Source organism: Rhinolophus sinicus, linkage group LG16 (genome assembly GCF_036562045.2).
Source record: "Rhinolophus sinicus isolate RSC01 linkage group LG16, ASM3656204v1, whole genome shotgun sequence".
NCBI lineage: Eukaryota > Metazoa > Chordata > Mammalia > Chiroptera > Rhinolophidae > Rhinolophus > Rhinolophus sinicus.
The window spans coordinates 26278649-26295535 of record NC_133765.1 but is presented as its reverse complement, the minus strand read 5'-3'; the positions used below and the strand labels follow the sequence as shown (position 1 = coordinate 26295535).

Genomic DNA, 16887 nt, shown 5'->3' with positions numbered 1-16887 from the left:
GCACTCGCCCTTAACCAAGTCATTCTGGAAGACGCCCCCACCCCCACCCCACCCCCTGATTAGTCACCAGCACCCTGGAGGGCTCAGAAAGCAGCACTGATAAGCAGTGAGTAGTGAATGTATGTTCGGTCTTCACCAGATCCAGAGGCTGTTGTGAGTGCTGTGACCAGAAGCTTCAGTTCTTCCGCGCTTCTAGGACTGACCCAGAGCTGGAGATAGACAGGGTCTTGCCATCAGTCTTCTGGAACAGGTAGAGCAGGTAGGTACTAACAACTAAAAGTTAAGATGAGGTGACAAAGGCTACAAAGCAGTCATTTATTAAAAAAACAACAACAAAACAACAAAAAACAAAACAGCCCTCAGCAGGATTCGAAGACAACAGAGGAATGCACCATCCTGACCGCTTCACACTCCCGACAACGCGAGGACAACCGACGTGCACCGCCTGTGAGCTCTATCCACTGTGCCTTCAAGCAACGGGAACCACAGCACACCAGTTCATTACACAGGTCAAGCCAGAGGCAGGTCACCTGCAGACGGGAGAAACCAGGACACGGGCCCTTCTCCAACCTCTGCTGTCAGGAATGCAGGCCAATTCCAGGTTTCTCTCTGCCTCGGAACAATGGGCGATTTCTTACCAGGCGGGGGCTGCTTGGACAAAGGCAAGTGGACACACTCCCACTAGTAACCACCAGAACGCTGGCTCTCCAGCCAAGACCACAACACACGGTCAGATTCCAAGGGGACAGAGCAGCTTGCTCTTTCTACAATTCCTGGAACGTAGGGCGCATCTCAAAGGGGCACGTGACATATGTCCCCAATACCCAGTTGTCACCACAGGTAAACCAAGACTATAATCACAACAGCAAGGACAGAATTGTGTTGTTTTTTCCTTTTTTTTCTTAAAGGAGTGAGGGCATGGAAAATACAGCACACCAATGAAACAAAATGCCAAAAAAAAAAAAAAAATACAAAACAATAGAAAATAGAAAAATGTATTTACAAGTAGTACATTACTATGATCAGAAAGCACAAAGACACCTGCTGCTATAATACATGCATTGATTCAAGAAGAAAGTACTAAAAGCCCTGCAAGGGAGAAGCCTGTGAGAACAAATAAAGGGCCAAAAAGTTTTACCTTTTCATCCCTAATTGGCTACACTGATCAAAACCAAATGTCCTAAAGTCCATGAGTATATCAGTACAAATACTATACTGGTTTTAACTGCACGTTCAGTTGTGGAGGGAAGGACAGCAGCTTATCCATATACAAGAAAGCCAGAGTCAACGGCTCTACATGCTAACAATTACAGCAAGGCCCTGTCTGCTACACGGCATGATCTTAGCGGGTTTTAATTTCTGTTTATTCATATAGATCTATGTGCGTGTGTGTATGTATAAAAACCGTGCCCTCATTCACTGCCAACACAACATCTGGGTGGACATGAACAACAATTCTTATGTGTATGTTGTAAGCAGTCACTCAATGTCTGTGGATTGAATAAGTCACTTCACACCACAGAAAATATTTAATAAATCCAAAAAAAGGAAAGAAGGATATAACGACAGAAGAGCTTCTGTCTCAGTTCTCTGAAACTGAGTCCTCCATAGGAAACTGGTCCCAAAGTTCTTGAGGGTTCACTGAAGGAACTTCGATTTGCTAACATTTTTCACCCTTTTAGTGTTCAAAAGGTATAGAACAACTCCTTGCCGTTGTCAGTTTGAAACAGTCACCTCTCCATCCCCCACAGGTAACAGTCTGGTGCAGATCCGTAAAAACAGGGGAGGAAGGAGCGCTGGGGAGGGCCTGCCACTTCAGGAGGGGCTCCACCTCTACAACGGCAGGAAGAGAAGGAACCAAGCTCGGTTCCAGCACCTCGCTCCTGCAAACAAGCTCCCTGCAAATGCAAAATCCAATCACACGTCAGTTCCTTAAACAGGTACATCTCCGTGTACCAGGCCAACTCTAAGATGAAACAAAACCACTCGTTGACAGAAAAGGACTAAGATGGCCATTCTGGTCACTCTCTGTGATCCATCATACTTCCAGGAATCGGGAGCTGCTGGACTTGGAGTGGAATGGCTCAGACCACATCCGCCGTAGGTCACCCTGGGAAAAAGGAACTTTACTAAGTTACAACAGGTATTGACAAGTCCTTTCTTATACTTGATCTCAGATTGCTTCGGTGGACAGTCAAAGAGTATTCAAATTTTACTCACTGAAAAGTAACCCACCATTCTCTGAAGACCTCATTAGAAGAGCTCTTAGGCTCCCCGAGCAGAGGGCTTTTAACATCTCTATCCTGGTGTAAGTTCTATCACTTATGAATCAGATGATCTAGCAAATCAACCTGTGTCTGTTTCCTTATCTGTAAATGGGGATGATAGCAATCTTGTGAACAAGATAATGCTCTAAGTCTATAGTTTTATCATTTTCTATTTCCAAACTATTATTTTTAGATTCCACATTGTCTTTCTTTGACTTATTTCACTCAACATAATACCCTCTAGGTCCATCCATGTTGGTGCAAACGGCAAGATTTCTTTTTTTATTGTGGAGTAATATCCTGTGTGTGTGTGTGTGTACTACTTGTTTATCCATTCATCTATTGATGGACACCGAGGCTGCTTCCCTATCTTGGCTATTACTAGTAATGCTGCAATGAACATAGGGGTGCATTTATATCTTTTAAAATTAGTGTTTTTGTTTTCCTCGGATAAAAACCCAGAAGTGGAATTGTTAAGTCATATGGCAGCTCTATTTTTAATTTTTTGAGGAATCTCCGTACTGTTTTCCATAGTGGCTGCACTAATTTCCATTTCTGCCAACAATGCAGGAGGGTTCCCTTTTCTCCACATCCTCGCCAGCACTTGTTTGTTGATTTACTGATGATAGCCGTTCTGACAGGTGTGAGGTGATACCTCATTGTGGTTTTAATTTGCATTTCTCTGATGATTTAGTGACATTAAGCATCTTTTCATGTAATGTCTATTCATGTCCTCTGCTCATTTCTTAATTGGGTTTTTTTTTAAGTGTTGTATGAGTTCTTTATATATTATGGATATTAACCCATCAGATGTATCACTGGTGAATATCTTTTCTCATTCAGTAGGTTGTCTTTTCGTTTTGTTGATGGTTTCCTTTGCTGTACAAAAACTTTTTAGTTTGGTGTCGTTCCATTTGCTTTTTTCTTTTGTTTCCCTTGCTCGAGGTGATATACCAAAAAAAGATATTGCCAAAGAGTTTACTGCTTATGTTTCTTCTAGGTGTTCTGTGGTTTCAAGTCTAACATTTTCATTGTTAGTAATTGGTCTGTTTAGATTTTATATTTCTTCCTGGTTTAATCTCAGAAGGTTATATACTTCTAAAAATTTATCCATCTCTTTTAGATTGTTGAATTTGTTCACATATAATTGTTCATAGTATTCTTTAACGATTCTTTGTATTTCTGTGGTGTCAGTTGTAACTTCTCTTTCATTTATGATTTTATTTGGGCTTTCTATTTTTCTGGATAAATTTGGCTAGTTTCATCTATTTTATTTGTCTTTTCCAAGCAGCAGCTCTTGGTTTTATTGAACTTTTCTACTGTTTTTTTTAAATTTCTATTTCATTTATTTCCACTCTGATCTTAATAATTTCCTGCCTGTTACTTACGTGGGGCTTTGTCTGTTCTTCTTTTTCTGATTCCTTTAGGTGTAGAGTTCGATTATTTGAGATTTTTTTTCATTTCCTGAAGTAGGTCTGTATAGCTATGAATTTCCCTCTTAGAACTCCTTTTGTTGTATCCCATAAATTTGAAAAGTTGTTTTGATTTTCCTTAGTTTCAAGATTGTTTCTGTAGTTGATGTCTAGTTTCACGCCACTGGTCAGAAAAGATACTTATTATTTCAATCTTCTTGTATTGAGGCCTAATATGTGATCTATCCTGGAGAAACTTACATGTACACGTGAAAAAAATGTGTATTTTGCAGTTTTTGGATGAAATGTCCTATAAATATCTAGTAAATTGATTTTGTGTAATGTGACATTTAAGGCATAGTAATGTGACATTATTTACTAATTTTCTGTCTGGATGACCTATCCATTGATGCAAGTAGGGTATTAAAATCCCCTATTATTGTATTACTATGGATTTCTCCCTTTATATCCATTAATAATTGCTTTATATATTTAGGTGATCCTATGTTGGGTGCACAGATATTTACAACTGTTTTATCCTCTTCTTGGATATAACTACTTTATAATTATGTAATGGCCTTTTTAAAAAATATTTCTTGTTTTATTAAAGTATTGCTATTCCAGTTTTCGTTACTATTTGCATGGAATATCTTTTTCCATCCCTTCACTTCCTGTCTGTATGTTTCTTTCCATTTGAAGTGAGTCTCTTGCAAGCAGCATATAGATGTCACATTTTTAAATCCATTCAGCCACCATATCTTTTTATGGCAGCATTTAATCCATTCACATTTAAAATAATTAAAATTTAGTAAATACGTACTTATTGCCATTTTGTTAATTGTTTTTATAACTGTCCTCTGTTCCTTTCTTCTCTTGGTCTCTTCCCTTGCTGTTTGTCTTTAGGTTCCTTTCTCTGTGTGTCTTTTGTAGGTTTTTGTTTTGTGGTTACGAGGTTTATGTATACCATTCTCTATATAAAGCAGTCTACTTTTTTTTCCCCCCAGTCTGAGCTCGAGAATGTTAACAGTGGCTTTATTAGGTGAACGCTTGAAAGTAGTCAACATTGAATTCAATTTACTTCATGTTAACATTTGCAAATACATTATTAGCAACTCTTACATATTCTAAATCAACCGACTTGAAGTACAGAAGGCTTGCTCTCAAGTCACTCTTCTGAGGTAACGTGAAGCCTGCAGGAGGCTGGGTGGGTCGGGTCCCTAGCCCACAATCACTAGGTCATCACTGGTGAACTCATAGGTGGGAACTTCAAGGTTGAGGGGCGCAGGCCCCTTCCTGATCCTGCCCGACGCATCATAGTGGGAGCCATGGCAAGGGCAGTAATAACCACCAAAAGGCTACTTTTAAGCTGATAGGTATTTAAGTTCGAATATATTCAATAAGGACTACATTTTTATTCCCCTCTCCATGCTTTATGTTCTTGATGTCATATTTTAGATATTTTTGTGTTGTGCACCGCCTACTTATTGTAATTTGAGTTAGTTTTTTAACCTTTGTAGTAGCTTTTTAAATGTCTGATTTGCTGTTATTTATTGAATATTTGGCTTTACCTATGAGGTGGTTTTCCCCTTTGTTATATTTTATTTCTGGTTATGTCCTTTCCTTTTTTACTTAAAGAAGATCATTTAACATTTCTTTGTAAAGCTGGTTTAATGGTGATGAAGTCCTTTATTTTTATTTTTTACTTGTCTGGGATATTTTGTTATATCTTCTTCAATTCTGAATGATAGCCTTGCTGGGTAAATTATTCTAGGTTGTAGGTTCCTTTCTCTTAGTACTTTAAAGATGTCCTGCTACTTCCTTCTGGCCTGTACAGTTGCTGATGGGAAATCAGCTGATAGCCTTATAGGGTTTATTTTGTATGTGACTTGTTTTTCTCATGCTTCCTTCAAGATTGTCTCTTTAACTTTTGCCATTTTAACTACAAAATGTCTTGGTGTTGGTCTCTGGGTTCATCTTGTTTGGAAATCTCTGCTTCCTGGACCTGGATGTGTTTCCTTTCCAGGTTAGGAAGATTTCCAGTCTTTATTTCCTTAAATAAAGTTTCTATTCCTCTCTCTCTTCTCCTTCTGAGAGCCTATAAATGCAAATATTTGAGCACTTGATGTTATCCCAGACGTCCCTTAAACTCATTTTTCAAAATACTTTTTCTGCTGATTTCTACTAGTCGGTCTTCTCGGTCACTGATCTGTTCTTCTGTTAGCTAATCTGCTACTGATTCCTTCTAATGTGTTTTCTGAGTTATTGTATTCTTCAGTTCTGCTTGGTTCTAACTCTGTGTTGAAGTGCTAAATTCCACTATTCCACTCCCAAGGTTGGTGAGGATTCCTATGACCATTTCTCTGACTTCTTTATCAGGCAGACTACTGATCTCTGTTTGCATAAGTCCTCCCCCCCACCCCCCAGGGTTTTTTCTTGTTCCTTCATTTGAAAGATATTCTTCTCTTTTCATTTTGTTTGGCTGCCCATATTTGTTTATATGAATTAGACAAAACATGTTTCTTCAAGTACTGGAGAAGTGGCTTTATGTTGAAGCAGGCTCTGTGTGGACTGTGTACTCAGCGAGGTTTTGGCAGGCCGGTAGGAGCCGAGGGGGTGCTTAAGGCATCCAGGGCGCTGGCCTACTGAGCCAGAGCAACTCCAGGTGTGTGTAATAATACTGTTGATCCTGCCTGCTCCCTTTGTTCAGGCAGAAATGGGCTCAGGAGATGTGTCTGAGACCTTGCAGGCAGGCCAGAGCCCCCACCCTACGGAGGTGGAGGAGGATGTAAACAATGGCACTCACCAGCCCCTCCAACCCCAGAGAACTCCCATGGCTCTCCAGTCTTCTCTGTGTAGTTTCTCTCTGGTTTGCACCCAAAGTGTTCCCATATAGAAGAGACCTCCATGCAGGCTTATGCGCTGGGCAGTTTTGGGAAGCTGCTTGGAGCCAAGCATTCAAAGAGCTGTTAGGTGGCAACAGGGTGCTGCTTTCAAGGGGAGCAGGAAGTCTCTGCAACTGGGCTCTAGGGATTTCAGTTAATTATCCATGAGCAGGTGGTGTAGTAGTCTAACTCATTAGTACTTGCTGCCCATGGCTGCAAGAATCTGGTAGAGGTTACTAACATCAAGTTAGTAAAACAAAAGAACAAACCCCTACTGTCAAGTTCAAGAGCTCAGGGGCTTAAGCAGAAATACTTCTAGCAAGGAGAATACGTACCTAAGTCTAGGATCAATGCTAAGTTATTACTTTCACAGGTTTACAAGTGCTTCTCTCACCTTTAAATAGGCCATCGTGAGGAGTGGCAATAAGGTAAATGGCACCAAATAGAGAAGGGCAGGCTGGGCTGCTCGGTGAATGCGAGATGCCACGGTAGCAGTGAGGAGACCTGTGAGAGAGAAGCATCCGTGAGTTAACTCCCTGGGGCCAGCCCTGAGCGAGGAGGACCTCTGGTACCTGGATGCGTCTTGGCAAGCTTGAAATTATACAGCTCTAATGTGACATCTTCCACCCAATGGTTAGGGTGTGAAATGCCCAGATCCAACACCACAGCTTAAGAAAACCTAGAATTCCAAGGACCCGTGATTGGCCCACGTTCCATTCCGTGCTCAGGTTCCAGCCCTCTGTGTGCCTGGTCTCCCTCTGTCTCCTGTGGTATGTGATGTTAGACTTGGAGGCAAAAGACCTGGGTTCAAGTTCCAACTGTGCTACTTATGAGCTACGTCATCTTGGTTGAGCCTTTCACCTCTCCGAGCCTCAGCCTCCTTACCTGTCTGATGGGGATGACACCCTTTGCCTGTCCCTCTCAGAGTTTTTGAACTGAAATGAACCCAAGAATAGGGAAGTGCTATGGAATTGGTGAAGTGCTGCTGTTAAGTAGGAGGCACGGGTGAGAGAGGTGCTCCCTTCCACTCACTTTTCTGTAGCTGCAGGTGCAGATAGGTGACCGCTATTCCTAAACCATTACAATGGTCTCTTCCTGTCGGCCTGTGACCGAGTGGCTAGAGTGAAAACAGCCTAGGGAGAGTCTGAGGTGACAGAATAAATGAAGGGAAATATGTTTAATAAAGGAGGAAATAAGCCTGACATTCATTAGACTCAAGCTAAAGATTTAATAAGCACACAGAGTGCCCCCACAATTGCTGAGTGGGAGGTGTTCTTGACTTTGAGGCCTAACCTGTTCTTACTACAGTGTTTGTTCTTTAGTCGTATTGGTAGACATGGAGCTGTGCTGGCCAGTATCCAGAGCATCCATCATATCAGGGGTTTGTGGGTTTTTTCTTTGTGGTTGTAATAGCCAACCACTTACTGCTCTCCTCCCTGCCAGCGTCTGCAGCTAGGAGACCCGATTTAATTCCAGGGGTGGGGGGCAGCCAGGGTAGGGATCACACAGCTCTGTTCTCTTACCTACGAAGTATCCAATGAGGGTGCAGTGGAAGTAGGAGACCTTCTGCATGCGTCCAGAGATGTTGGCGGGTCCAGAGGCACCACAGGAGTCACCATTGGCTTGTTTTTTGTAGTTGTCATAACGAAGGACAAAGCACAACAGGAGTCCGGGCATCACAATGTCTCCAATGCCCAACATAGAGAAGTGACTGCCAGTGGAGCTGGAACACAGTGTCACGTGTCAGGGATGCCACACTCTACAATCCCATTTCTCCTCCTCCCGGGCAAAGCCTGTCAGCTTTTTAGGGAGTCAAAGAACTTATCTGAATGGTAGATGGAAATGTCTACTGGTTGAACAGCACTAGTTTTTAGGAGGTGAGAGACTGAAAGCCCCAGGAGTACCAGCACTAGAGGTCTTGCACCCGCATCGACCCCTCAGTGCTTCAGCAGAGCACCTCACAGGTGACTGCCCATGATCTGCTTAAGCACTGCCATCTCACTGTTTGTCACACATTCACTGCTGAGACTTCAAATAAGCACCTGACTACTACCAGACATGGGAGATTAAACAGCACATTAATTTTTCCAACATTGTATTAACAGGAACTGTATAATTTTAGCATTAGGACATATTTTTACAAATGTCTTAGACATAAAAACATCCCGAATTTCCTGTTAATTCCCTCCAGCCAACTTTGAAATATGGTAATAGTAGTAACATATGGTTGTTTGATAACACCGATCAATAAAAAGCAGCACCTGTATCACTTAGTGATAAATCTTTGCAAGTTAAGTCAATATTCTCTTCCTCATTTGTAAGATGGAGATGCTGACTCATAACCCTTTTGCAGTCTAGGGTTAGAATGCCGATGAGAAACAGATTAATCAGGAACAGGAAGGTAGTGTGTTCACAGTCATAAGACGAGGCCCGCCCTGCCGCCCAGCCTACCTCGGGAAGACCAGCTTTCCAGGCAGAGACAGGCGAGGAACATCACGCCCAACATTGGGCCCCAGGTGGAGTTTCCGGGAAAGAACATCAAGGGGATTGTCAGCCGGCTGCGTGGCCACCTTCACCATAACGTTGCTGTTGAAGATGTAGGCAGAAAAAAACACCTGCCAAGTGGAAAGTCACTTTTATCAGATGGAGCTGGAAGCAACCTGATTTCAGCATTGGCCCTCTTTGTTCTTAAGAGCAGAGTCTCAGAATACTGCAACATCAAGCTTGTCTGACTGCATGCTTTGAGGAGAAAGGAAATCTTTGCTCCCGGGACAGGGAACCTTATCTGCCTGCTCCGTCTTCCGCCCTAGCAGTCACCACATACAAGCTACTGTAACACCTCTGAAGAAACAAAGGCTCAGACGGCTAGCCGCCTGCTCACCTTTAATACCTACCGTTCAGACTGGAGGGAGTGGTCTCAGACGGGAGGTACTCCAGCCAGCCAGATTTTGGATACTTAGACAATTCAACCCAAAGGACAGCAGGGCATTAGGGAAAACAGTCACTTACCCAAAAGACATCATAGATTAGAAGCCCTGAGAGAAGCAAGCAGGAGACCTTGAGGCTGGGCAGGCGGACGAAGGCGATCATGGCGACACAGAGTCCCATGGCTAGAGCTGCGGAGGAGACAGCGGTCAGAACAGGCTCATCCTCTGTACAGCTATGTAGCCTACAAACCTAACAAAGGTGTGAGTCCCCTCAAACATCAGGCAGCCCTAAGTCCCAGTCTAAGACATTTACGCTCATTTTAACCTGCTGGTATTAGGGAAATCCCTTTTCTCACACTATAGACAGTGTTCAACGGTGTAAGATCCAGGAGCTTCTGTGTTCTGATCCAGCTCCAAGCCAGGCTCAGCTGGGGAGCTCCTAGCCTGAGTTCCCTGCCTCCCCCATTACTGCAGATGTATCAGCCTTGATCCTTACTTGAAAGTTAACTCACATCCTAGATCACATCCTCTTTCATTTACTCAGGGACACTGTTCCAGCAATTCGTTCTTCTCTATCCCTGCCTTATTTTTTTCCTTGCACCTCTCAAAATCTGATCCACCGTGCGTCTTTTAAAAAATTCTCTTTCCTCGCAACTAAAATGTCAGGTCCTTCAGGGCGTGGCACCTGCAGTATTCCTGGAGTCTAGAAGATGAATGGTTTCTCCCTGTCTTTATCTCACCCTCCATTCTTCTGAAAACACCAGGTCTGATCAGGCCACGTAGCTGCTCACAAAACTCCCCATGGGTTCTCGCTGAAGTGGAGAACTTCAGCTAATCCTACCCCACACCTGGGTCAAAACCAAACATGGACAAGGCAGAACCCCTCCGTGACAGAATTTCCTATGACTCTAGACAATGTCCTTCTATCCCTAATCTTCCCAACAAGAAACTTTGGTTCACTAACGATTAATCAGTCTTTCATCATGTACACTGTCTGCAGCCACTTCGGGGTATTTACTCCTTATTGTTACTGCACCGCATGGTCGTGCTTCCCCACAATTCCTAGTGCGATGTGCCCCTTCCCACTTTCTCTCTCCCACTTCCTCTTCACTGCCAGTGTAAACAATCAGTTCACATCATAGCCTGCCTTAAGGTCACTGGGTTCCCCACTCTGTGATGGATCACGTCTGTCACAAAGTCGGGCACAGCTCACAGTGAACAGTGCTGCCACATGGCCTCAGCCTCAGTCTGTCTCCTTCTGTTCCCATTTCTCACCCTACTCCTCTCCGTCTAAGAGGAGCCAACCAAGTCTCCCCGCTGTACTTCAAGTTCTGTGTTTGAAGAGGCAGAACGCATCCCTTTTGACTATGTCAGAGGAGGTTCTTCCTATATTAAGTCTGTTGAATGAATATCACTCCTACCCCTAAATGAATAATGCCACAAGCTAGGTCTTATCCCCGAAACACACTCGACTACTCATTTAGTTTGCCTGTCTTTTTCATCATTCTTTCATTCAAGTAACCCTGAGAAACCTTACCTTCTCCTAAGGGCTTTTCCAAGCCAAAATGAAGAGAGGTGGTAACTTCCCCTCGCTCCATGCTGCTTGAGAAACTCCCAAGACTCTCCCTAATAGCTTTACCCACAACCTTACTTTTTGGTTAAATGAAAATTAAGCAACAGTGTTAAAGAAATAAGTTATTAATCTTAGCCACTTAGGTATTATTACTTTCAATTTATTATTGATATCATCTCTGTATCACCTTGTCTTCCATACCAGTAAGGCCAGGGACAAAGACAATGCACCAAAGTGAGCTAAAATGTCCTCGAAAAGGGTTAGCAGAGCCGTATGTGGACTAAGCGCCAGAGTCCAGCATCTTAAAACAGGACGAAAATCAATTGCTAGATTTCTGGCACTGAACATTTTCTAATCATAGCTTGGTAGCAAAGTGCTATAAAATGGGGGGATGGATTAGACATTTGTCAAGACTCTTCTTGTCCCTGAACTGGTCAGGGGATGCAGACTGTGAACTTAGTTCAACGATCCTTGAACACTAGGTGTGTGTACATAAGATTTATCAGCTTTTAGCTAACATACCACACCACGTATTTATTGGTCAAATCCTTTCAAGCTTTCCCAAATTTAAAAGGATAATTTGCTAGATGAAACTGAGTGTAGATAAAAGAAAAAAATCTCTAAATTTAGCTCAAGAAAACTCTGAAGCTCCATCTTAATATTAATAGTTCTTAGTATAACCCTGAAAATATACTTCATGCCTAGCCCTAAAACAACTACTTTTATCATTTTGTTTTCATTTTAATTTCAAAGAACAGGCTTTAATTAAGAAACACTCGTTTAAAAACTCTACTACCAAATTATCAGTCCCTACAAGATGATTTCTGGAAAGAAAGTCTGAAAGACAATTTCTACGTAAGGGAAGAACATAAATCAAACACATCAACCATTAATCTGAGGAAAAAAATTTAAAAGCTCAAAGGCTTTTTTTTTTTGAGGGAAAACTCTGTACTTGGTCACAAGGGCAGTTTAACCAGTACAAACTAGTAGAAGAGATCCTCAGACAAGTAAATATTGGGAAATAACAATAATGATAGTTAGGGCCAGTTAGGGTTTATGGGAGCTTCACTGAACACTCAAAAAAATTTCCACTATTAGGTCAATTTCTGATAGTAGCCAGGGGAAAAGAGTTTATTCTTTATGGCCAATTTTCTACTGACTCGACAGTCTAGAGGAAAAGAATTCTGTAGTGGAATGCACCCTTCAGTTATCTTACGGAGGGAGCGCTGCTTATCCCGTTCTTCCTTTAGTGGGTCTCTAACCATATTCCCACCCCCTGCCTGCAGAAGTACAAGGGAGAAAGTCCAGCTGGCTTGCTCTAAAATATGTTTCAGGTGGCTGTGTGGATCAGTTTCTCTTGAAAAGAATGTCACCCTCCATCATTCCAACCTTTTCATTTTTTAGTGACATACTATTACCGTGTTTCCCCAAAAATAAGACCTAACTGGAGAATAAGCCCTGGCATGATTTTTCAGGATGACATCCCCTGAACATAAGCCCTAATGCATCTTTTGGAGCAAAAATTAATATAAGACCTGGTCTTTTTTTTCAGGGAAACACGGTAGTAAATAGGTATTTTTCTGTTCTACGCAATGCTTAGGTAGGGTAGAGATAAGAGTATAAAGAACACATTGCTTGCTGTTTTGAGAGCTATCTGATCTTTTTTGGGTTAGCACTTTAGTAAACAAAACCCTTAGCAAAACCTGTGAATAGTATCATGTGTGTCTGGACACATGAATAAAGAGTTCCATGAAAGCAGAGCCACCAAAAGTTAGCAGCGGGATTAAAGAGAACCTCAGACCACCCAGGAGGCTGAGACCCTTCAAGGTACTTTAAGCCTCATTTGTCATGAACTCTGAGGCTGCTAGCATCAAGACTCATCAGCCCTGGTTAGGTGATTATTGCTTTATGTTTTTTAGTTAAAACAGTAGCACCTGGAGCTTTCATCATCTCATTTCACATAACATTTGTGTAGGTGGAATTACGTATGCTCAATTTACATATGTACTACTATTGGTTAAATTATTCTTCTGCAAAATCAAGAGTTGATCTCAGGAAAAGTCAAATGCACACACCTGCTACTTTATCATTCTTACTACCAAGTATATATAAAATGAGCATTACCCTTCTAGAATAAGCTGGGCAGGCAACTGTATGACTGGATGTAATGTCTTTTTCTCAACTTACTCATTATCAACCTGCAGAAGCACTGAAATATCAAACACCAAAACATGAGATTCCTGAAAGCACTGGTACTCAATTTGGGAAATCTAGCCTTCTGACAACCACTTAAAATAAAAATTCTAAACACTGCATTTCAGAGTGTTTATATACATAGTGGGCACTTGAGTACTGAAGCGAATGATCACAGCAAATGCTCCTGAAGGCAATCTAGGTGCTAAAACAGGACGACTCAGAAATCAGCAGAGGTGAATGACCACACGGACTGGTGATTGTGACTCTGCTTCCCTTTCTGAGTCAATAAAAGTCTAAGTCTAGAGGGAAACGATCTGTAAGCTCATGAAGCCGCTTTTGAGTTTCAGTACTTGGTATATGATAAGCACTCAAAAAAAGCAATGAAGAACAACGACGGCGACAAATACATATAAACAAATGGCATTATTTATATAATTATAAATAGTATGTTTAACATTTTCAAGGTTATCAAACAGTAAAACTGACAGTTGTTCTTTAGATGTACAGTTCTGTGAATTCTGATACTTGTAGAGTGTTTGAGCCACCATCAAACTTGACATATAGAATGGCTGTGTCATCCTAATAAAATCCCTGTGCTATTTCTTTATAGTCACACCCTCCCCGCTACGTTACCTGCTGGCAACCACTGATCTGCTCTCCATCACTATAGTTTTATCTTCTTAAGCAAAACAATATATTTAAAAATAAGTATATTTTGTATGTTCTTTTAAAAGTGCTTTTTCTGTAAATCATCTTTGATTATAATACCATATGCTATTTAAATATAATTGCACAGAGCTTGCAATTCACTCTATAGTTTGGTTCCCTGATAATATTCTTAACAGTTTTTCACTTATCTTTAGGTTGGTGCAAAAGTAATTGAAGTTTAAAAGGTTATAAACAATTGCAAAAACCGCAATTACTTTTGCACCAACCCAATAATTTGGTATATATAACTTTCAAATCCTTGTATTGGGGTTAAAGTAACTTATGAGGAAAAAAAGTCCCAAGAAACAGAAGGAAAAGTTTTCAGTTTTTCTTAGGGTTTAACATTTCTTCTTTATCAAGACTGTAATACTGATTCTGGATCACAGGAAAAAATATAGTTCAAAATCTTTTTTTTGGTTAAATTCTATTCCATTTGACCATAAACAGAATATCTTTGGTTTTGAAATGTCCAGAAAAGGCAAATTCAGAGACAGAAGTAGACTAATGAATGATTAGGCCTTTGTGGGGGGAGTGGGTAAGTGACTGCTAACGGGTATGAGTTTTAGAGGATGGGTGATGAAAAAGCTCTAAAACTGATTGTGCTGATGATGGTTTCACAACTCAGTGGGTATACTAAAAACCACTGAATTGTACACTGTGAATAGGTAAATTGTATGGTATGTGAATTATATCTCAAAACTCTTATTAAAAATTTCCTTTAAAGGGCCGGCCCGGTGGCTCAGGCAGTTAGAGCTCCATTCTCCTAACACCGAAGGCCACCGATTCGATTCCCACATGGGCCCATAGGCTCTCAGCCACAAGTTTGCTGGTTCAACGCTTCGAGACCCACAAGGGATGGTGGGCAGCGCCCCCTGCAACTAAGATTGAACACGGCACCTTGAGCTGCACCACTGCTGAGCTCCCGGACGGCTCAGTTGGTTGGAGCGCATCCTCTCAACTACAAGGTTGCCAGTTCGACTCCCGTGAGGGATGGTGGGCTGTGCCCCCTGCTACTAGAAAAAATGGCAACTGGACCTGGAGCTGAGCTGTGCCTCCACAACTAAGACTGAAAGGACAACAACTTGAAGCTGAACGGCACCCTCCACAACTAAGATTGAAAGGACAACTTGACTTGGAAAAAAGGCCTGGAAGTACACACTGTTCCCCAGTAAAGTCCTGTTCCCCTTCCCCAATAAAATCTTTAAAAAAAAAAAAAAATTTCCTTTAAAATGTGGGTAAAAATAATAAAACTCAATAATACAGAACACCATCTTTGGATACCTAATATTCATGCTAATCAGACATAGTATTACTAAAGCACAGACAGTAGAGAAGGGAGGACAGACAAATGTAACTCTCTATAAACTGTATCAGAGTTTCAACTTGTCACATATTACTCACCATCCATGAGAAGCCAATGGCCAGTGAGAACCCAGATGAGGACGAGCATGACAGACAGAGAGAAGGATAGCAGCTCAGCAGCAGTGAAACGCCCACAGCAACCAAAAGAAATCCTGGAAAACACAAGACATTTACTGGACTAATGGGCAATAAATTTTATTCAATAACCGAATTCTCCTTTGCTTCTTCATGATCAGAGTTCATTAGGGCCAGATTAGAATAACAGGTGATACCTACCGTGTTTCCCTGAAAATAAGACCTAGTCAGACCATCAGCTCTAATGCGTCTTTTGGAGCAAAAATTAATATAAGACCCAGTCTTATATTATGTTAGATCTAAGACCTGGTCTTATTTTACTATAATATAGTAAAAATTAATGTAAGACCCAGTCTTACAGTAAAATAAGACCGGGTCTTACATTAATTTTTGCTCCAAAAGATGCATAGAGCTGATTGTCTGGCTAGGTCTTATTTTCAGGGAAACAGGGTAGATACCTGCTTTGACGTAAACTACAGAGAGCTCAGAGAATTATACTTCTGCACCCAATCGATAACGTACTTTTTATCCCAAATTATCAACATGGTTGTTAATAAGTTTATAGTGACAACATCTATCTTTGGAGATTCTAAGTAAAGGGAAAAATTCTATTCTTATGAGAAAAACAAAATGAAGAAAGTTAATAATTCGATTCATTTAGCAAAGATGAATAAACATTTATAGTAAATCTATTTAGTTAACACCAACTCTTAAGAAAATCAGCTGCCCCGAGTGACTGGTTTCCTCAGTGCATACAGCACCTCCACTAGTAACAGCTTTGTTTCCATGGATCAACGGCTTTAGTAGTTAAGGTGTGAACACTGGGCTTAAACCTAAGTGTCTAGTCTATACTCTAGGTCACCAAAGATCAAAGGCAAAGAATGTTTGAGTAACCACTGTTTTCATAGTCTATTAACTCACTAGCAAAGGAATGAAAGCGTTGCTTTAAAAGAAAACATCTCATCTTTCAATAATCTGAGCAGGAAGCCTTTTACAATAACTCTAACATCCTAAGATTTGTTTTTATTTCCTCTGCCATGAAAAGGTGCAAAAGTAATATCTTCCAGTTTTAAAGATCAAACATCTCACTTCCCAGTTTTCTGGCATTTGTGTGCTCCAGTCAGTATCAGAAATTTAGATTCCTAATAATGCTATCAAGTATGAGAGAAAAACATACACAAGTTTATAATTTAGAGGAAACTGTCCTTACTTGTTCTGAGGTGAACAGGGTCTCGTTAAATACTGGCACATCGGGAGAAGAAGAAAAGCAAAAGCTATTGTTGCAAGAACTACAGAGAGAAAATGTATGGTTAAATTTTATTGTGCGTGTGGTTTTTTTTACATTATAAGAAAAATGGCATGACTTATGGAAACTTAATCATTTCCCAGAATACTTTTCTTGACAAGTGGATACAATAAAAATTAACTGGAGAAGAAAAATATCTTCCTTTAGCATTGCACAGATAACCCCTTAAAAACAAAGTA

At 41.1% G+C, this 16887-nt stretch overlaps 1 protein-coding gene across 1 annotated transcript in view; it reads right to left on the bottom strand.

Annotated features, from left to right (window-relative positions):
• Positions 1-301: 301 nt before the first annotated feature.
• SPPL3 (signal peptide peptidase like 3) overlaps positions 302-16887 on the bottom strand; it is a 107582-nt gene continuing 90996 nt past the window's right edge. Inside the window, exons 5-11 of the mRNA XM_019727866.2 lie at positions 16613-16691; positions 15367-15479; positions 9571-9677; positions 9013-9176; positions 8085-8284; positions 6956-7065; positions 302-2110 (exon numbers count right to left, since the gene is read on the bottom strand). Coding sequence (XP_019583425.1) covers positions 2039-2110; positions 6956-7065; positions 8085-8284; positions 9013-9176; positions 9571-9677; positions 15367-15479; positions 16613-16691 — 845 coding nt within the window. The 3' untranslated portion in view covers positions 302-2038. The remainder of the gene's footprint in view (positions 2111-6955; positions 7066-8084; positions 8285-9012; positions 9177-9570; positions 9678-15366; positions 15480-16612; positions 16692-16887) is intronic.